This window comes from Oncorhynchus masou, chromosome 33 (assembly GCF_036934945.1).
Source record: "Oncorhynchus masou masou isolate Uvic2021 chromosome 33, UVic_Omas_1.1, whole genome shotgun sequence".
Taxonomy (NCBI): domain Eukaryota; kingdom Metazoa; phylum Chordata; class Actinopteri; order Salmoniformes; family Salmonidae; genus Oncorhynchus; species Oncorhynchus masou.
In genome coordinates, this window is record NC_088244.1 from 21,481,280 (window position 1) to 21,504,585 (window position 23,306).

At 40.5% G+C, this 23,306-nt stretch overlaps 1 protein-coding gene across 1 annotated transcript; it reads left to right on the top strand.

Annotated features, from left to right (window-relative positions):
* The first annotated feature begins 236 nt into the window (after window positions 1-236).
* Window positions 237-23,171, top strand: LOC135528000 (TLD domain-containing protein 2-like). The gene is made up of 6 exons (XM_064956746.1): window positions 237-466; window positions 3,672-3,893; window positions 16,964-17,122; window positions 17,234-17,329; window positions 17,480-17,553; window positions 18,201-23,171. Exons 1-6 carry the CDS (start codon window positions 431-433, stop codon window positions 18,334-18,336), a joined length of 723 nt encoding a protein of 240 aa, XP_064812818.1. The 5' UTR covers window positions 237-430; the 3' UTR covers window positions 18,337-23,171.
* The last annotated feature ends 135 nt before the right edge of the window (window positions 23,172-23,306 follow it).

A 23,306-nucleotide genomic window follows, 5' to 3' on the forward strand; every position in this document is an offset into this window, starting at 1 on the left:
AGAAACTCACATGTGTGCACGCACACATACAGTACTTGCAATCAAACATATCAATGACATACAGGAACCTATCAATTGTGCTCAAACCATCATTCAAAACTGCTGTTCCCCCATTGAGTAATGAGATGTCGCTTAGCAATATTCCACACCTTCTAACCACCCTCATCAGAGCGAAAGAGGGGGAGGGAATAGGTGTGTCCAGGTGAAGGTGTAATTACATTTAGCAGACACTCTTGTCCAGAGTGACTTACAGGAGGAGCAAGGGCACATTGACAGATATTTCACCTATTTAGCTCTGGGATTTGAACCAGCAATCTTTCAGTTACTGGCCCAATGCTCTTAACCACTAGGCTAGGCTACCTATCTGATTAACTGAGAAGGGAATAAATTCATACAGGGAGACATTTTCATTGGAGAATCACTGAATAATATGGATATACTCAAAGCCTTGCGTTACAACCTCTTGGTGAGTATAGTGTGTATGTGTAGGGTTGGAATAATCAGTTACCAATTGGTTATTAGTTAGATGGGGCTTTAACCCTGTCACTCAGGCTTAAAGTAAAGTGTACTTCATAAACATTAGACCTTAAACCAAAGTTTTGCAACGGAATGCAGTGGTCAATGATAATGTAACAAATGAAAATCCTCTACTGTTCATGTAAGAACAAAGGACTTCCATGGTGTGTTCAGTGTTCCGTGAGAAACAGAAATAGAGGTGGTTGTGTGTTACTGCTTACAGCCATTGCTGTGTATATATAAACACGGCAGTTGCCCTACACAGTGATTGGTGTTTATTTTTTTTCAGATGTCCTTTGACATTGTAGACAATATAGGGTAAGTGCTAGTGTGTAGAAATATATTCCAATGACGTATGATAATATATGCCAATAGCACTGTGTATCATTACCAGAATAAAAGAGCAGTGTTGATGGGAACATATTGTGGGAACATAATATTGTGTTCTGAATGGTTTGTCTCTAGTTACTCACTTTCCAGTATAGTTAATGATGTCAATTCGTTATGGAGGGCTGGCAGATATGTCAATTCTATATTAATCAGAACATTTTCTGTGGAAAGAGATGCTATTAGCTGCCATTATTCCAGGGGAAAAGAGGGGTGACAGATCAAGGTGATGATAAAGCTGTTATCAGTTCTATAAATGTCGCTATTATGTAAAAGTGATAATGGCTTTCATTTGTTATACAAGACACAGCTTCAATTCCACACTGCTGGGAAAAATATATCTTATGCAACGATTACTTAATGGATTCATCTTTCCCAGAAGTTTCCTTCCTAAAACAGTAAAATCTTTGTAGGATATAAAAGGAAAATGGAATAAATACATTATCAATCTGAGAACTTGAAAAATCAAACAACACAATAATGTCACAATGTTGGATTGTTTTTGAGAACACTGTGCATTTGATCACTCCTTCCTATCAGTCCAGAAAGACTTTCCTTTCTCACACGGCTCCCTGCAGAGAATGACCTGAGAGTAGAGAAAGAGAGAGCGAAAAAACATTTTTTAAAGAATGACACAACTTGGCTGGCAAGCGTTTGTTTCCCCACCTCCGTCTATCTGAGCGCCCAGCCAAGATGACCATATTGTGTTTCTACACAAGCGCAGTCGCTGGCACTGTGACGAGCGAGTCTCTGCGTGGCTTAGTGCCACATAGGCAGCACGTCTGTGCTCCCCTACTCGCAGGTCACCACATGCAGAAAGACAGCAGGGAGCTGTTTACTGTACAGTCGTGTGGCAAACATTTCGTTGATTTATTATTTTTGGCTGGGACTGGGAGACAAAGGAATAGTTAGAGAAGAGTTCAGTGCACTTAAACACTAGATACTGTATAGTTATTATGGATTATAGCTTACACACTAACCAAAGTTTCTTGTATTTGGAACAATACCAGGCATGTACTCTCATCCCTATGTCAAAATGTGTAGAATATCAGGAAATTTGCTTTAAACGGCAAAATGAGCTTTCAGCCTCATGAAAAAATTGTAGAATAGCATTATAAAACTGCAAATCCTTCTCTCGGCCCCATGGTAAAATGTGTTGAAATGCAGGAAGTTAGCTATTTTCCCCAAAAATCTGTTTGGGGGGGCCCCCTGGAGGTAGGTGCCCCAGGACCCCAAATGCATAATTCCGGCCCTGTGCTTATGGTACACTTTCAAACATCAGAACATAGCTTTTGTCCACCAGAACTGAAGAAGACCATTACCCATAGAGCAAGCTATTGAGGAAAGAATGCCAGTTAACTGACTGTAAGGCTTTGTGTTGGCTATAGATCCATAGGGAAACCATTGCACTGAAGTCCTGATGGATATAGACTGTGAAAGTACACACAGTCACAAACACACACACAAAGCTCAGCACTCTAAAGCTGTGATTGTATACTGCAGCCTGCCAGATCAGCAGAAGGATGCAAAAAGCCTCTCACTATGGGAACAGAGAAGGCTACCCTCGGGGTTATTGAATGTTCTTTAAGACTGTGAAGTAAAGAAGCACACAAACACACACACATCCCCACAGACATATACAGAGTGCATGCGTGCATGGGTACACACACACACAAACACACACACATCCCCACAGACATATACAGAGTGTATGCGTGCATGGGTACACACACACACAAACACAGTAAACACTCCTTTTCTCTCTCTCTCGCTCTATCACACACACACACAGTGGACACACACACACAGTGGACACACACACACACATCCCCACAGACATATACAGAGTGCATGCGTGCATGGGTACACACACACATCCCCACAGACATATACAGAGTGCATGCGTGCATGGGTACACACACACACAAACACAGTAAACACTCCTTTTCTCTCTCTCTCGCTCTATCACACACACACAGTGGACACACACACACAGTGGACACACACACACAGTGGACACACACACACACATCCCCACAGACATATACAGAGTGCATGCGTGCATGGGTACACACACACACAAACACAGTAAACACTCCTTTTCTCTCTCTCTCGCTCTATCACACACACACAGTGGACACACACACACAGTGGACACACACACACAGTGGACACACACACACACATCCCCACAGACATATACAGAGTGCATGCGTGCATGGGTACACACACACACAAACACAGTAAACACTCCTTTTCTCTCTCTCTCGCTCTATCACACACACACAGTGGACACACACACACAGTGGACACACACACACACACACACACAGTGGACACACGCACATCCCCACTCACATATACACTCAGACATGCACACACAGACACAAATCCATTGCTGTCTCCCTACAACAGCCCTTTACAGAACAACAAAGGGTATTAGTGTTGGTTTTAAAACACCTTCGGTTATGGGTGTCGGACAGCCAAAGCCACCAAGCACTTTCCGGAGAGGGATAAAGGAATTGATCAAGAAAAGAGTGAAAGAGAGGAGGGAAACATGTAGCACTGTGCACTCAGTGGAATGCTAGCAGGCTAATTGCTTGGAGACCAAAGTGAGGAGCAGCGATGGAGAAGAAGAGAGAAAGCAATGCAAAATCAATTGTTGGAACTTTGAGTGATGTCTGATGGAACTCTGAGCTGTCTTTCTACTCCTCTCACCAAGTGTGTGTGTGTGTGTGTGTGTGTGTGTGTGTGTGTGTGTCACACAGGTCAACCGTGTCAGACAGGCCTCACCCTCATTCCAGCGGATCAATAGTAGGGATGAAGAGAATCAGGAAAAAGATTTTGAGATTGTCGAAGTGGACAGTCTTCATACACAAAGACGGTGCCTTTCAGACAGGCAGGATTTAGACTACCTCAGCTCGGAGGACCCAACGAAGCCTGAGCTCACAGACCAAAGCAGCCTCCTTCACATTGGTCAGCTATGTCAGGTATGACTTCCAGCTCTCAAAGACAGTTATGTTTGCCTGCTTCCTAGTGGCCAAATTCAGAAGTTAACCAATTTGTAAGTCGCTCTGGATAAGAGCGTCTGCTAAATGACTTAAATGTAGAATGTAGAACCAAATGCAAGTGACTCATAACAAAATATGCTTAGTGATTATAACTGCGATGCTTGACTTGAGTACTTAGCTTGACATAAATATGGCTACAACATTGGTTTGGTCAACTGAGCAACTACATGTTAGCATATTAACACTACAAACAATGCCAAACAATATACTAATGATGAGTTCAAGACAACTGAGGACTGAAAAACCTAGGTCAAATTATAATGTCAGTGATCTTTAGGTTGGAAAGTCAAAGCTCTACAAATAGGTTTCTCGAGTTTCCGACTTGGAATTCCGACACAGATGACCGTTCAAAACTAATTCTTCCCAGTCAGTGCTCGTTTTTATCGAGTTTCCACCCACTGGGCAAAAACTGGTTGAATCAACATTTGCAAGTAATTTCAACCAAAACATGTAATGTGATAACTGCAAAACTGATTTGATTTGAAAAAAAGTTTTTTACCCAAATGTTAACCTAAATCCAATGACATGGTGCATTTTTTGTTGATTTCACGTTGAATTCAGGTTAGTTGACTTACAACCAAATGGAAATCAAAACTGGAGGTTGAACTGACGTCTGTTCATAACCACGAGAAGTATGGGTGCTGCAGCACCCCTTAATAATTCACAATTTTAAAAATTGTGCCTGGCCCTTTAATACTCGGTATGAGTATACCCTTTAATTTCTCCATATGAGCGGAGAAAAAAAGTCAACAAACAGCACACCCACCCCTAAACATCTTCCTCCGAACCAGATGAAGCGAGACGGTGGATGGTAATTGGAAGAGCGCACTTGTTTGAAATGGAAAAGCGGTGTGGTAGCTTTTGATAAAGAAGGACATCAAGACAAAGCAGCTGCTTTATAATTGGGATGCACTGTTGAGCGCTACATCCCGAGGGTACAGAGATTGTGACAGCCAGTTAAATGGCGTCCCTCGAGAAGGCAAGAACAAGATACATATCAGGAGAACTACAGTATTATCATAAGGAGACGTATACTTGGAATATGGAGAAGGAATGGGGGAAAAAGAGAGGCAGAGGGGGTCTAAAAGAGAGAGGGGGAAGAGGGTGAGCTTGAGTGCTAAGACTTGAGACTTACTTGTGACTTGTAAAACAATGACTTGGTCTCACCTCTGAGTGACTGCCAATGTGAACAAGGCTTTAGACTTTTTAATAAGAAATCCAGCCTGGGCCAAGGTTAGACAAGCTGACTCGTTAGCTGATTGTCAGCTATTTAGGCATTTGAGAAATAGATGCACTGCCTCGGTTAAAACCTCTTACACTTATGGTGGCGCTATTTCATTTTTGGAAGAAAAACGTTCCCGTTTTAAACAAGATATTTTGTCACAAAAAGATGCTCGACTATGCATATAATTGCTACTGTTCGAAAGAAAACACTCTGACGTGTCCAGAAATACAAATATCTTCTCTGTGCGTGCCCTTTAACGTGAGCTTCAGGCAAAACCAAGATGACTTGGCATCCAGGAAATGACAAGGATTTTTGAGGCTCTGTCTTTCATGATCTCCTTATATGGCTGTGAACGCAAGAGGAATGAGTCTGCCCTTTCTGTCGTTTCCCCAAGGTGTCTGCAGCATTGTGACGTATTTGTAGGCAGATCGTTGGAAGATTGACCATAAGAGACCACATTTACCACGTGTCCGCCCGGTGTCCTGCGCCGAAATTGGTGCGCAAAAGTCACCTGCCAGTATTTTTCCATGGGGCACAGAGAGAGAAGCAAGCTTCCAAGAACTGCATGTCAATGAAGAGATATGTGAAAAAACACCTTGAGGATTGATTCCAAACAACGTTTGCCATGTTTCGGTCGATATTATGTAGTTAATCCGGAAAAAGTTTCACGTTGTAGGTGACTGCATTTTCGTTTCGTTTCGGTAGCCAGGCGCAATGTAGAAAACGGAACGATTTCTCCTACACACAGACGCTTTCAGGAAACACTGCGCATTTGGTATGTGGCTGGGAGTCTCCTCATTGAAAACATCAGAAGCTCTTCAAAGGTAAATGATTTTATTTATTTGGTTATCTGGCTTTTGTGAAAATGTTGCGTGCTACATGCTACACAAAATGCTATGCTAGCTTTGCATACTCTTACACAAATTAGTCAATTTCTATGGTTCAAAAGCATATTTTGAAAATCTGAGATGACAGTGTTGTTAAGAAAAGGCTAAGCTTGAGAGCAAACGCATTATTTTAATTTTATTTGCGATTTTCAGAAATCGTTAACGTTGCGTTATGCTAATGAGCCTGAGGCTTAGTCACAATCCCGGATCCGGGATGGGGAGTTTCAAACAGGCCAAATCAAACTACTTCCTCAGTGCTATGACAGACTGTTAGTAATCCCTCTAAATTCTGGAAAACCGTTAATTCACTGAAGAGGCTCTACTTCCCTGCCTAAGCAAGTAGTTTTAGGCTCCTGCATTGTTACAAAAAAGTTCAGATTTGTGATGTTTTTAAATCAGCATTTTATCTCAGCTGGTTTCCTATTTGAAGGAAATGGTGGTCATGCTGGTCTTGGCCAGTCAGTTGACTGTTCTTCCCATGTACAGCCTCCAGTTGCCTCGATGGATGATCATTCAAACTCACGTGACTTGGGAAATGGTAGTCAGGGTTTTTCTTTTGGGCAATTCACAGAAACAGAAGTTCTTGCTGCCTTATTAGCTATTGACACCAAGAGCTTTTGATACTGTCGTGTAGACCATGTTCTTCTGTTGAATAAGCTGTCCTCGATAGGGTTGGGTACTGATGCTTGTCAATGGTTTCATAATTATCTCAATGACACAACTCAGGCCTTCAAGGTAGCTGGGGTCAAATCTGAGTTCCTTGTATTACATAGAGGAGTGCCCAAGGTTCGATACTCGGCCGACTACAGTTTACAATCTATATAAATAACATTGGGAATGCTGTAAAAAAAAATATATATAAATATATATACACCCACATTACCAGTTAAAAGTTTGGACACACCTACTCATTCAAGGGTTTTTCTTTATGTTGTTACTATTTTCTACATTGTATAATAATAGTGAAGACATCAAAACTGTGAAATAACAAATATGGAATCATGTAGTAACCAAAAAAGTGTTAAACAAATCAAAATATATTTTAGATTCTTCAAAGTAGCCACCCTTTGCCTTGATAACAGCTTTGCACATTCTTGGCATTCTATCAACCAGCTTCACCTGGAATGCTTTTACAACGGTCTTGAAGGAGTTCCCACATATGCTAAGCACTTGTTGGCTGCTTCACTCTGAGGTCCAACTCATCCCAAACCATCTCAATTGGGTTGAGGTCGGTGATTGTAGAGGCCAGGTCATCTGATGCAGCACACCATCACTATACTTCTTGGTCAAATAGCCCTTATACAGCCTGGAGGTGTGTTGGGTCATTGTCCTGTTGAAAAACAAATGATAGTCCCACTAAGCGCACACCAGATGGGATTGCGTATCGCTGCAGAATGCTGTGGTAGCCATGCTGGTTAAGTGTGCCTTGAATTCTAAATAAATTACAGACAGTGTCACCAGAAAAGCGCCTCCTCCTCTATGCTTCACAGTGTGAACCACACATGCGGAGATCATCTGTTCACCTACTCTGCTTCTCACAAAGGACACGGTGCTAACAAAACGACCATTCATGTTGTAGCTGAGACCCTTGGGATTGAATTTAAGCTTTTAAATGAATTAAGATACATGTATGATCATAAATGTTTAATATTACGAGTATTTATTCGAATTGAGCGCACTCCAATTTCACAATCTCCTCTGAACAGTTGATGTTGAGATGTGCCTTTTTAATTGAACTCTGTGAAGCATTTATTTGGGCTTCAATCTGACGTGCAGTTATCCTCTGCAGCATAGGTAACTCTGGGTCTTCCTTTCTTGTGGCGGTCCTCATGAGATCCCGTTTAATCATAGCGCTTGAAGGTTTTTGCAACTGCACTTGAAGAAACTTGAAATGTTACATATTGGTTGACCTTATGTCTTAAAGTAATGATGGACTGTCGTTTCTCTGCTTATTTGAGCTGTTCTTGCCATAATATGGACTTGGTCTTTTACCAAATAGGGCTATCTTCTGTATACCGCCCCTACCTTGTAAAAACACAACTGACTGGCTCAAATGCAATAAGAAGGAAAGAAATTCCACAAATTCACTATTAACAAGGCAGACCTGTTAATTGAAATGCTTTCCAGGTAACTACCTCATGAAGCTGTTTGAGAGAATGCCAAGAGTGTGCAAAGCTGTCATCAAGGCAAAGGGTGGCTACTTTGAAGAATCTCAAATATACAATACTTTTTTTTTGGTTACAACATGACTCCATATGTGTTATTTCATAGTTTTGATGTCTTCACTATTATTCTACAATGTAAAAAAAATAGTAAAGGAGAGGGCAACATTTTCTTGTGTTTATCTACAAAGCACTCATGCAGAAACTTCCAATGTATCTATCATCATTCATTCAATTTAGACTTAGAAATGACCTAACTTGGTCTCAGGCTTGGATATCACTGGAGGTCACTTCGATCTCCACAGAGTTAGAGGTAGCCTAGTTGCAGGTAGGCCTTGTGGTTAGAGGCTAGTGGGTTAGAGCGTTTGGCCAGTAACCGAAAGGTTGCTGGATTGAATCCCTGAGCTGTCAAGGTAGAAATCTGTCATTTTGCCCCTGAACAGGCAGTTAACACATTGTTCCGCAGTAGGCCATCATTGTAAATAAGAATTTGTTCTTAACTGACTTGCCTGGTTAAACAAATTAACATCTGAAATTAGATGTTCTGGTCCCCCTTGGTCAGTTCAGAGTCATGATTGGAGACCTCTATGTTGATGTTTATTTTTCATTGATTTGTAATTTTGTATATTGTATGTGTTTGATGTATTTATGCAGTGCTCATCTGTAAAAGAGATCCTAGTCTCAGTATGACTTCCCTGTCAAAATAAAGCTGAAATAAAAAGTTGTATTATATGGAGGTTGGAACCAATGTTATTATTAATGACGCATTACCACCAAACTCCCGTAAACCAGGGGGATTATTTATCAAAGGTGCATGCGCACAAAAAAGACTCTAAACCTTGAGTGCACCAATTTTCCCGCAAAGGTTGGTATTTATCCATTTTGAATTTGACAGTAAAGTGTGTATCTCCACGCAAATCTCAGACCATATGTAAGCACAACTTCTAGTGGTTGATCAACTGTATTGCAAGCAAATATTGTTATTTTGGGGAAATTGTGGTGTTTAATGGACAGGAATTATAATCATGGTTGGGTAATAAACATTGAAACTTTGGCCTAATGATAAAACAGATCCATTTGCCATTGGTGAGAAGATTGCATTGCAGGCGTATTGCCTCATATATTTATTTCACTTTTATTATATAGGCCTAAATCATAATCATATTTGCAGAGCATGTGTCTCCTTTTCTGACATGACTGGTTTGTTCCTGCTACACAACAAATACCATTTATCCATCGCTCTTTCAATAGCCAATCATGCTCGAAAGTAAATAGTCCTGTAGTCTATTTAAAATCTGTGCGTCATCTAAGTAACATAAAAATAAGAAATTTGCATTGGCTGCGTCTTGGCCTTCTACATCTGCAGTGGAAGGTGGCCGAGCTACGGGGTGTTTGTCAACCGAGGTAAAGACAGTTTGAAGTTGGATATTCAACGAATATTCACACATTCAAACCTCAATAACTTTCAAACCACTTGAGCCACAGACTCCAAATAAGTGTCATGATTTGGAAAAATTGCGCACAACATTGCATTTCACATTTCGGACATTAATTCGCTTTCCAAAGCTAATAAACATGTGGAAATTTGAGCAGCATTTTGTATTCTTGGTTTAATTAGTTAGGGAGTGTAAACAAAGTACAAACTTTTTTTACATCCAAATTTCAATAGCTCCTTGGTCATGTGACCTACTTGACTAAAAAAAAAAAAAAATGTCCACTGACTACCCTTGTATATTGCACACCCTTTAGGTTGTCCATTTTCATCTCATGTTTTTACATTAATTTTTTCAAATTAAAATGTTCAATAGCTTTGATCATGTGACCTACTGGACTCAAAAAAAACTTCAGAATGTCCACGGACTAGCCTTATATATTGCACACTCTTGTTTGAGTACTGTAAAATCACGCAGTGTAACATACATTTTCATAGTTTTCAATTTCGATAGCTCCTTGGTCATGTCAATTACACACCTAAGAAGTGTGCAGTGGATACACACCCATATTGCATAACCTCTAGTCATATATCTTCTATATTGTTGTACATTAATATTGGTTTGACAATTAGGGGGTTCAGTCCAGTGTTGTGTTTACCCTTTTCTTTAATATTTATCTATAATAATTGGTAGTTCTAAGTACTTATTTTCCCTGTTTTTTTTATTTTGCCACAGTATTTAACAGCGGTATACATAGGAGGCAGATAATATCTCCTTTCATTGTTAATATCAACCATAAAGGAAAAGGGAAAAGTACAAGAGTCATGTTATTAACTGTCCAAAGCAGGGATGGAGAGTGAGCTAGTGAGGTCGGCTGCAATGGGTTTGCTGGTCAATACATATACTGAACAATGAACCACAGTAATGGTTGCCAGAAATCTATTAATAAAAATTGAATATTGACAAATGAAACAGATATTGTAGACCTTTAATCTTTTCCAACATGTCAACAGACACTTTACTTCAAATAAGTACAAAACATTTCACAGTGTTAACTTTCTCTTTATCCCTGGTTGATGTACCTTTCAGAGCCTCTTCAGTGTGGATGGGGTATAGCATACATTTTCAACAACACAGACAACACTTCCAGTTTGTGATCTTCACTGTTGAACTCTATTGTCTTCATTCCTAGGCACAGCACATGGAACCACCGTTGACATGCAAAACATTCAATATAAAACAAAACAAAGCGTAACACGTTATAAGTCATATCTAATATCAATGCAGTGTGACAAATTAGCCATCCATTGTGTTATATCATAACTTGTCTTATATGCTGTTACTGTTGTCAAAAGATTATAAACATGTTAAATAAAGTTACTAGGGCCTCCCGGGTGGCGCAGTGATCTAGGGCACTGCATTGCAGTTGCTAGCTGTGCCACCAGAGAGCCGGCCGTGACCGGGAGGTCCGTGGGGCGACGTATAATTGGCCTAGCGTCGTCCGGGTTAGGGAGGGTTTGGCCGGTAGGGATATCCTTGTCTCATCCCGCACCAGCGACTCCTGTGGCTGGCCGGATGCAGTGCACGCTAACCAGGTCGCCAGGTGCACGGTGTTTCCTCCGACACATTGGTGCGGCTGGCTTCCGGGTTGGATGCGCGCTGTGGTAAAGAAGTAGTGTGGCTTGGTTGGGTTGTGTTTCGGAGGACGCATGGCTTTCGACCTTTGTCTCTCCCGAGCCTGTACGGGAGTTGTAGTGATGAGAAAAGATAGTAACTACTAACAATTTGGATACCACAAATTGGGGAGAAAATAAAAATTACAAAAAAAAACATTACAAAAAAAAAGTGACTAACCCAGTCGGTCTTTGGGCCACATCCAGGTTCTTTATCAGTGGCATACATGAAGCAGTTGTTGGCTTTGTTGAACTCTGAAATCATAGGTGTCCCACACAACAACAACAAAAAAATGTACATTTACTTTGAATTAAATGCCATTACATACCATGGGCCTCCTGGGTGGCGCAGTGGTCTAAGGCACTGCATCGCAGTGCTAGCTGTGCCACCAGAGATTCTGGATTTGAGTCCAGGCTCTTTTGCAGCTGTCTCCGACCGAGAGGCCCATGGGGTGGTGCGCAATCTGTTTCCTCCAACACATTTGTGCGGCTGGCCTCCGGGTTGGATGGGAGTTGTATCAAGAAGCAGTGCGGCTTGGTTGGATTGTGTTTCGGAGGACGCATGGCTCTTGACCTTTTTCCCCTCCCGAGTCGGTATGGGAGTTGCAGCGATAAGACAAGACTGTAACACCTACCAATTGGGGAGAAAAGGGGTAAAAATATATATATTAAAAAAATAAAAAACCGTCAGACCAGACATTTTTAATATATCCTCAGCCAATTATTTGCTCCATGTGTTTTTGTCGAAGTTCTATACCAATTTTTATTTTATTTTTTTATTTTTTGGGGGGGGTGTTCTGTGCAACTTCCTTGGCCATCTACACCAAAAAATAAAATGGTTTCTGACCTAATTGTCACACAACAGCTAACCATTAATTTATTGAAAATATACCTATCAATCCTGAATTATAAAGACCCCACAGCTGAAGGTGTCCTGCTGCATGGTGTGAATTATTTCCCCTTCTTTCCACTTTATGTCCACCCAGTCCTCTTTTCCATGGCAGGATCTTCTCATTTTGAAGTATTTTCTTTTTTATGTAAACATAATGGATTTCGGATTAGTTATAGGCAAATGGATACACCAAAACTGTATGGTGATTTCTTTATCACTTTAATCTAGTAGAGGTAATTTCCTTTATGCCCCATTCTACACACAGCCTAAATTATAGGCACTGAACCACTTACAGGACAATAATAAAAGTAGCATATAGGATCAAACCCTATCCCAGAGTGAATAAATGTAGAGCATTTGTAGACTTTAAGAAGAAAAAAATATTAAGTGACAGTTTCATCAGTATGTGCTTAAAGAAAGTCATATCACAAAGACCACAGATGACAGTGCCCACCAAGCCTATGACAATAAAGAAATAATTGTAAGCACCAAAGTGTGTTTGTCAAAATAACATCTGAAAATGTCAGTTGTTGAACATAATGCTTCTATTTGCAATAGCAATTTATGATATATGCAGTTGAGGAATATTCCATGTACCAACACTACATGTAGGACAGACATAAGACATTCCCACATACAGTATACACAGAGGCATTTTTCAGCTACGATTTTACCACAGCACAGAACGTAATACACCCTTACAAAAATCTACTTTTTGATATTCTTGAGTTCTTATCTGGTAAACTGCTACTTTGTGTCAAGAAAAAGCCCCACTTAGGGATTAGTGTACTCCAGTAAAGAAGGGCTGGTTTAGATTAAAAACTATTGCCCCCTGTCCCCATTCATAGGGGCATGAGAGACTAGTCAGTGGTAGAATTGAGTTGGCACTTTATTGGCCCAAACAACCACAGACCCATAGGGTTGAGGTTACTCATGGACAGTAATTAGTATTTTTATTTTTTTGCCTTGACACATTGTGTCTTCTAACTGTCCAAGAATAGGATCCAAAGTGTTAGGAAATATTTGTTTCCACAAATACAAAGGAGAATGTCTGTCCTCATACCTCTGGCACTTTAGGCAGACTTTGTAAAAACTTTATGATGGGGTCAGCAACGGAGTGCCCAATGACTAAGCACCACAGAGACCAATCAGGAGAGAATGCATACAGGTCAAGGGATGTGCCTTTCGGATTACTCTCTCTTTGCAGAGAACCCCTGTGGTTCAAGTCTCGAGCTACCCTTCCCTTTTCAGTCTGCTCTGCGCATGTCTGAAAGTGACAGTCAGCAGCCAAGAGTATTTCACAGTATGTCATAAAAAATTATTACACTTAGGAATGTATGTAAAATGCTAACATGTATTTGATCCAGTACAATGGAATAACTATAATCCACTAAACATTCTGAACTTTGTTTGAAGTCAGTAGGTCACATGACCAAGGAGCTATTGAAATTAGAAAGTTTACAAATTTAAATGTAAAAACGTGTGAGATGAAAATGGACAAACTAAAGGGTGCGCAATATAGGAGGGTAGTGGACATTCTGAACCTTGAGGTCGGTAGGTCACATGACCAAGGAGCTATTGAAATTATAAAGATCGAAAAACATTGAATATTCATGTAAAATTGCATGATGAAAATTGACAAACTAAGGGGTGTGCACTGTGTAGAGCCACTGAATGTACATTCTGAACCGGGTTTGAAGTCAGTAGGTCATATGACCAAAGAGCTATTGAAATTAAAAAATGTAAATAAATAATTAAAAAATAGTGCGAGATGTAAATTGACAAAACAAAAATGTGTGTAATGTGTGTCTATGCTATCGGTTAGCTACAATAAGTCTTGGAAGTTTTAGGAGTAATGGTTAAAGAGCTATTGAAATGTTAAAATTTTGATTTGTCACTATGTTGACGGTCCCTAACTGCGGTTTGTGGACTTAAAGAAAACTTCAGGCGACTATCCGTCGACTATCCAACATGAAATTGTCTTTATCTCGGTTGTTTGTCAGACCATGAGACATCCCAGAAATCGGTCTTCTCACAAAAACGTCTGTAGCATCCGAACAGTTTGGCCTACAAACTATTATGACCCCACGATAGTGTTTTCCATTTTGCTCAATGACCCCCACAATTGTCATGGGACTCATCTGAAGGTAATCCATACAAACTAATGGAAGTAAGAAGATAGTTTTGTGCCCCCTCTCAACGGCTTAGACTTTTAGAGGGTAAATTATTTAACATCATGCGTAGGCTACAGTGTTGTTGTGAAATAGTAGCGCTACATAGCCTATTTAATCTCATAGCCTATTATACCAAGGCAGGAGATAGAAACAGTCATGCGTTTGGGTCATGTTGCATGTGACAGATTTTTCCAATAATTTGTTTACCTGCACACAAATCCTAGAATCTCCACCAAACCAGAATTTAGTGAAAAATGTAAACAAGGTTGATAAAGAGGCCCTGACACCCAGGGACAGGGCACCACACACCAGCGGGGTGATTGGCTAAAATACGGGAGCAACGATTGGCTGACTGGCTTGTCAATAAATACCCTGATGCAGCCTTTTTTTGCATAGATTGGTCAATAGCCGTGATTGCAGCCCACAATTCGAGGCCTTCCTGCATGTGGGCATTCTGAGCATCCCATTGGTTCCTGCACTAATAGAAGTTCAGGAATGCTCACATGCAGGTGTAGCAATATTGATGTTACACAGGAAACAGAAACCACTTGTTCACTTACTTACTTCATGTACTGTAGCTGGTTGACAACATGCTATACTGAACAAAAATGTAAATGCAACAATTTCAAAGATTTTACTGAGTTACAGTTCATATAAGAAAATAAGTCAATTTAAAAATTCATTAGGCCCTAATCTATGGATTTCACATAACTGGTCAGAGATACCTTGTCACAGTATCTTGTCACAGTATCTCTGTGCATTCAAATTGCCATTGATAAAATGCAAACTGGATGCAGTTTATCACAGTGCCATCCGTTTTGTCACTAAAGCACCTTATACTACCCACCACTGCGACTTGTATGCTCTAGTCGGCTGGCCCTCGCTACATATTCGTCACAAGACCCACTGGCTCCAGGTCGTCTACAAGGCCATGCTAGGTAAAGCTCCGCCTTATCTCAGTTCACTGGTCACGATGGCAACACCCATCCGTAGCACGCGCTCCAGCAGGTGTATCTCACTGATCATCCCTAAAGCCAACACCTCATTCGGCCGCCTTTCGTTCCAGTACTCTGCTGCCTGTGACTGGAACGAATTGCAAAAATCGCTGAAGTTGAAGACCTTTATCTCCCTCACCAACTTCAAACATCAGCTATCTGAGCAGCTAACTGATCGCTGCAGCTGTACATAATCTATTGGTAAATAGCCCACCCATTTTCACCTACCTCATCCCCACAGTTTTTATTTATTTACTTTTCTGCTCTTTTGCACACCAATATCTCTACCTGTACATGATAATTTATCATTCCAGTGTTAATCTGCAATATTGTAATTATTTGCCTACCTCCTCATGCCTTTTGCACATATTGTATATAGACTCCCCTTTTTTTCTACTGTGTTATTGACTTGTTAATTGTTTACTCCATGTGTAACTCTGTGTTGTCTGTTCACACTGCTATGCTTTATCTTGGCCAGGTCGCAGTTGTAAATGAGAACTTGTTCTCAACTAGCCTACCTGGTTAAATAAAGGTGAAATAAAAAAATAAATTGTGCTCGTTGTCTGTAGCTTATGCCTGCCCATAACATAACCCCATCACCACCATGAGTCACTCTGTTGATATCAGGTACTGCTCACCCACATCACGCCATACACGTGAGGCTGGTTGGATGTACTGCCAAATTCTCTAAAGCGACGTTGGAGATGGCTTATGGTAGAGAAATTAACATTAAATTATCTGACAACTGCTCTGGTGGACATTCCAGTAGTCAGCATACCAATTGCATCTCCCTCAATTTGAGACATCTGTGGCATTGTGTGTTGTGACAAAACTGCGCATTTTAGTGGCCTTTTATTAGGGGCGGAAGGGTAGCCTAGTGGTTAGAGTGTTGGACTAGTAACCAAAAGGCTGCAAGTTCAAATCTCTGAGCTGACAAAGTACAAATCTGTCATTCTGCCCCTGAACAGTCAATTAACCCACTGTTCCTAGGCTGTCATTGAAAATAAGAATTTGTTCTTAACTGACTTGCCTAGTTAAATAAAGGTTTAAAAAATATATATATAATAAAATCCCTAGCAACTGTGTAATGATCATGCTGTTTAATCAGCTACTTGATATGCCACACCAGCTCCACACCTTGGATGGATTATATTGGCAAAGGAGAAATGCTCACTAACAGGGATGTAAGCAAATTTGTGCACAAAATTCGAGATAAATATGTTTTTTGTGCGTTCTGGGATCTATAATTTCAGCTTTTGAAACATGGGACCGACACTTTACATGTTGTGTGTATATTTTTGTTTTAATGTATATATCTATATATCTTTAATGTCTGTCATGATTAGAAAACCAAGCATATTGAAACAGCAGGATGCCCCGAAATGCAGGCTGCAGTTGCACCATTCTCCATTAAATCAATGCATCACATGTACAGTGGTAAATTATTGCTGTGCTAAATATGCTCCCTATACAAGTCATGATAAATTGCCACATGAATATCAGTGATACAAATAGTAATGTCACAGTGTAATTCCCTGTGGTTTCCAGCTAAATGAGCATCTTCCTGCCCGGCTAGAGCAGTGCCCCTGGTCTCTGGTTTACAGCACCCAGAGACACGGCACCAGCCTGGGCACTCTGTATAAGAGCATGGGGGGTATGGACTGCAGCACCAGTACCCTCACTGTCATCAGAGACAACTGTGGACAGGTGAGGAGAAGCTGAGGCCTTTTATTTGCGTAAACCAAGTTTTCCCACCTATGCCAGAAGGCTGTCTGGGATTTCTATCCCTTGCTCTGTATCTCTATTTCTTTGTCCTAGGTGTTTGGTGCATTTTGTCCTACTACTCTTCGAATCAGTCTGTCATACTATGGAACAGGACACACATTCCTCTTCTCCTTCTCTCCACAACTCCAGGTGAGATATCCCCATGTCGAGTCTCAGCATCACTGGTTTAGGGCTGGATTCAATCTAACCTAAATTACCAATACTGTATTACTGCATAATAAGTGTTGCTGTTTCCAAACAACAACTGACAACAAGCTATGATCATTGTTTATTTTACAGGTTTATGAATGGAAGTTTAGTAACTCCTTCTTTGTGAAGGGAAGTCCAGACTACCTGGCATTTGGTGGAGGAGGGTAAGTGAAAATAGGTCCGCTATCATTAATAAACTATAACTACTAACTGGGCAAAAACTGGTTTAATCGCCATTGTTTCCACGTCATTTCAACAACAAAAAAATCTATGTTATGACATTGAATTAACGTGGAAAACCGATTTGAATAAAAACAATCATTGACTAAAGGACATTGTCTTTGTAACCTAAATCCAATGACATGGTGAATGTTTCTGTTGTTGATGATTTCACGTTGAAGTCTCATTAGTTGGCAACTCATGTAAATCAAAACTGGACTTTGAAATGATGTCTGTGCCCAGTGGGTAGGGCCCTGTGTTTTACTTAATCATGTCACATGACCTGGATTTGAACCTTTAAATTAAAGCTTTTTCATAAAACTGTCCTCTTTTATTTTTATGTCAGATGGTCCAGTACCATCCTCAGACAATTGCTTTCATTTTAGGTCTAATTCTGATTTCTGGAATAGGTGTAAAATAAATGTTAAAATCCTGATCATGTGACATAATTAACCAAAACTCAGGGCCCTAACTATAATTCAACAAAATATGGAAGTAACTAGTGGTCTAAAGGAGTGCTTGAAAGTTGAGGAATTATGCTCTCTTTTGTTTCTCTCCTCCTCCCCCTTCTCCTGCTCTATCATGCTCTCAGGGGTCTCTTTGGCCTGTGGTTAGACGATGGCCTGATCCGTGGGCAGAGCCAGAGGTGTGACACATTTGACAATGACGTGTTGTCCTCCTCTGACGACTTCTTAATCAACGACCTGGAGGTTTGGGCCATCTCCTGAGACAAGGGACTGTATGCTACTGCTTACTTAAATGTTATACAACAATTGTGACAGTGGATGGAATTGAAAAAGACTGTACCTCTCATCTGAGGATCCAAAGCGTGGCTCCCTGTGCAAGGTGATTCAACTCCATCACCTCAATATTTTCCATTACAAACAGATAAGGCCCCTAACTCACCAGCTTCAGAAGCATTGGGAAAACAGAAATAGATTACTACTGGCCTCTGGTGTTCAATGATTTAGACCGTGTGTAATAATCACTCCTCTCTGTTGGCCTTATTTTCTGCTTGGTATGTCTGTATCATTCTGTGGAGATTTGGATTACTTCAGAAATATTCTGCTGGGAGTTAAACATTTAAAGGACAGTCAGATTAGCACAGTTGACTGGTCAATCTCAATCAATAACACATGAGGGAAGTTGTCTTTATTGGCAAAGTGCCCAGTGACCGTTGATTTACAACTCTAGAGGGCGCCCTTGTCACAGAGCTCCTTTCTGTCTCGCTCTCTCGCTCTGTTTTGCTCTCGCTCTCGTTCTATACATTACCTTCAGAAAGTATTTACACCCTTTGACTTTTTCCACATTTTGTTGTGTTACAGCCTGAATTTAAAACTGATAAAAAATAAAATAATTGTCACCGGCCTACATATAATACCGCATAATGTCAAAGTGCAATAATGCTTTTTGATTTCTTTTGACAAATTACTTACAAATGTAAAGCTGAAATTTCTTGAGTCAATAAGTATTCAAGCATTTTGTTATGGCAAGCCTAAATAAGTTCAAGAGTAGAAATGTGCTTCATAAGTCACATAATAAATTGCATGGAGTCTTTGGTTGCAATAATTGTTTAACAACATTTTTGAATGACTACCTCATCTCTGTACCCCACCTATACAATTATCTGTAAGGTCCCTCAATCGAGCAGTGAATTTCAAACAGATTCAACCACAAAGACAAGGTATTAGATGTTTTTTTAAACAGACATTGAATAATATTTTGAGCACGTGTCAACTCGTTCCACTGAGAATTGAGTGTCTGCGGGTTTTCGCTCCTCTCTTGTCTAGGTTTCAATTTAAAACAAAAACCAGCAGACACTAGGCCCTCCATGGAATGAGTTTGACACCCCTACCTTTGAGCATGGTGAAGTTATTAATTACATTTTGAATGGTCTATCAATACACCCAGTCACAAAGATACAGCAGTCCTTCCTAACTCAGATGCCGGAGAGGAAGGAAACCGGTCAGGGATTTCACCATGAGTCCAATGGTGACTTTAAAACAGTTACAGAGTTGAATGGCTGTGACAGGAGAAAATGGAGGATGGTTCATCAACATTGTACTCCACAATACTAAACTAATTGACAGAGTGAAAAGAAGGAAGCCTGTACAGAAAAAAATATTCCAAAACATGTATGTTTGCAACAAGGCACTAAATTAATACTGCAAAAATTGTGGGAAAGCATGTGGTGGTTAATTTCTTTATCAAATGAGGAGACGAACTTATCACACAAGTCAGTTATACTGAAACTTCTATATATAATATATATAATATATAATAAAGTTATACTAAATCTTTATTAACTTATTAATAAGGGAGCAGGTCAATACTAAACACAAAGTGAATCGATTGAGAGCTCTACGATAATGATGGCTGGACGACGAATCACCCTCAGATGATTTGTTGAGAGCCCTGAGACAAATATACAAAGGTCTTATAGCCAAGATAGATCCCCTTCAGTCTACATGACAAACAACTTATGTATGGAATGGGTCACAGGGTTAAGATTTGAATGAAAGATACTTATAATTCACAGCAGACAATATCTGCTGTAAAAACTGTTCTCATTGTGTATAAACCAGGTTCTGGTTGTTTGGGTTTTCTTCCGGTGAAGGAGAGGATGACCGAAATGCAGCGTGGTTATCTTCATACATCTTTAATAAAGACGAACAATACTAGACGTAACGTGAAAAACCAAACCAGCCCTATCTGGTGCAAACAAACACAGAGACAGGAACAATCACCCACAAAACCCAACACAAAACAGGCTACCTAAATATGGCTCCCAATCAGAGATAATGACTAACACCTGCCTCTGATTGAGAACCATATCAGGCCCAAACACAGAAACAGACAAACAAGACATCCAACATAGAATGCCCACTCAGATCACACCCTGACCAAACAAAACATAGAACATACAAAGCAAACTATGGTCAGGGTGTGACACTGGTCCTGGAGTCATCTCTCTCTGATACCTTATAAAACAGAAACATTAACTCATGCTCTGGAATGCGTATTACCCAAAGACATTGTAAATCTCCTGTCAGTGTTAAATCTCCCAGAGGCCCACTTTCAGTTCACACAGGCACAATATAGTTATAAGAACTCTCTTCTGTTGCATAAAACAATAATTTGATGGAATAAAAGTATTATAACAATCTTGTAATTGCTCTCACAAGCAATTAACTTTTTGCCCTGAATACAAGGTGTTATGTTTGAAGAAAATCCAATGCAACACAATGTACCAGTCTCTATATTTTCAAGCATAGCAGTGGCTGCATCATGTTATGGGTATGATTGTAATCGTTGAGGACTGGGGAACTTTTCATGATAAAGAAACAGAATGGAGCCAAGCACAGGCAAAATCCTAGAGGAAAACCTGGTTCAGTCTGCTTTCCACCAGACACTGGGAGATTAATTCACCTTTTTCGCAGGACAATAACCTAAAACACAAGGCCAAATCTACACTGGAGTTGCTTACCAAGAAGTCAGTGAATGTTCCTGAGTGACTGAAGCAGATTTAAGTAAAAACTATGGCAAGATCTGAAAATGGATGTCTAGCAATGATCAACAACCAGGGCTTGAAGAATTTGGAAAAGAATAATGGGCAAATGTTGCACAATCCATGTGTGGAAAGCTCTCAGACTTACCTAGAGACTCACAGCTGTAATTGCTGCCAAAGGTGGTTCTAACATGTATTGACTCAGGGGCTTGAATACTTATCTAATTAAGACATATTTGTGTTTTAATATTTTAAAAATGTTTTTTTATAAATGTTAAAATTTGAATTAAATCCATTTTAATCCCACTTTGTAACATAACAAAATGTGGAAAAAGTCGAGGGGTGTGAATACATTCTGAAGGTACTAAACTCTGCATTCTGAAAGTTTCCAGACCCTTTCACTTTTTCCACATTTTGTTAAATTACAGCAATAGTTACATTTGTTACATTTTATCTACACACAATATACCATAACGACAAAGCAAAAAATGGTTTTGAGAATTCTTTGCAAATGTATTACAAATAAAAAACAGAAATACCTTATTTGCATAAGTATTAAGACTCTTTGCTATGAGACTCGAAATTGAGCTCAGGTGCAATCTGTTTCCATTGATCATCCTTGATGTTTCTACAACTTGATTAGAGTCAACCTGTGGTAAACTTAACATAATTTGGAAAGGCACACACCGGTCTGTATAAGGTCCAACAGTTGATAGTGTACAAAAACCAAGCCCTGAGGTCGAAGGAATTGTCCGTAGAGCTCCGAGACAGGATTGTGTCGAGGCACAGATCAGGGGAAGGGTACCAAAAAATATCTGCAGCATTGAAGGTCCCCAAGAACACAATGGCCTCCATCATTCTCAATTGGAAGAAAATTGGAACCACCAAGACTCTTCGTAGAGCTGTTCGCCTGGCCTAACTGAGCAATCGGGGGAAAAGGGCCTTGGTCAGGGAGGTGACCAAGAACCTGATGACAGAGCTCCAGAGTTCCTTGGTGGAGATAGGAGAACCTTCCATAGTGAAGTGGCCAGACGTAAGCCACTCCTCAATAAAAGGCACATGACAGCCCACTTAGAGTTTGCCAAAAGGCTACTAAAGGACTCAGACCATGAGAAACAAGATTCTCTGGTCTGATGAATCTAAGATTTAACTTTTGGCCTGAATACCAAGCATCACGTCTGGAGGAAACCTGGTACCATCATGCAGTGGGGATGTTTTTCAGTGGCAGAGACTAGTCAGGATCAAGGGAAAGATGAATGGAGTCAGGATCGAGGGAAAGATGAAGGGAGCAAAGTACAGAAAGATCCTTGATGAAAACCTGCTCCAGAGCGCTCAGAATCGCAGACTGGGGCGAACATTCACCTTCCAACAGGACAACGACCCTAAGCACACAGCCAAGACAATGCAGGAGTGGCTTTGGGACAAGTCTCTGAATGTCCTTGAGTGGCTCAGCCAGAGCCCAGACTTTTACCTGATCAAACATCTCTGGAGAGACCTGAAAATAGCTGTGCAGCAATGCTCCCCATCCAACCTGACAGAGCTTGAGAGGATCTGCAGAGAAGAATGGGAGAAACTCCCCAAATACAGGTGTGCCAAACTTCTAGCGTCATACCAAAGAATACTGGAATCTGTAAGTGCAAAGTACTGAGTAATGGGTCTGAATACTTATGTAAATGCTATATACACTGCTCAAAAAAATAAAGGGAACACTTAAACAACACAATGTAACTCCAAGTCAATCACACTTCTGTGAATCAAACTGTCCACTTAGGAAGCAACACTGATTGACAATAAATTTCACATGCTGTTGTGCAAATGGAATAGACAACAGGTTGAAATTATAGGCAATTAGCAAGACACCCCCAATAAATGAGTGGTTCTCTGCAGGTGGTAACCACAGACCACTTCTCAGTTCCTATGCTTCCTGGCTGATGTTTTGGTCACTTTTGAATGCTGGCGGTGCTTTCACTCTAGTGGTAGCATGAGATGGAGTCTACAATCCACACAAGTTGCTCAGGTAGTGCAGCTCATCCAGGATGGCACATCAATGCGAGCTGTGGCAAGAAGGTTTGCTGTGTCTGTCAGCGTAGTGTCCAGAGCATGGAGGCGCTACCAGGAGACAGGCCTGAACATCAGGAGACGTGAAGGAGGCCGTAGGAGGGCAACAACCCAGCAGCAGGACCGCTACCT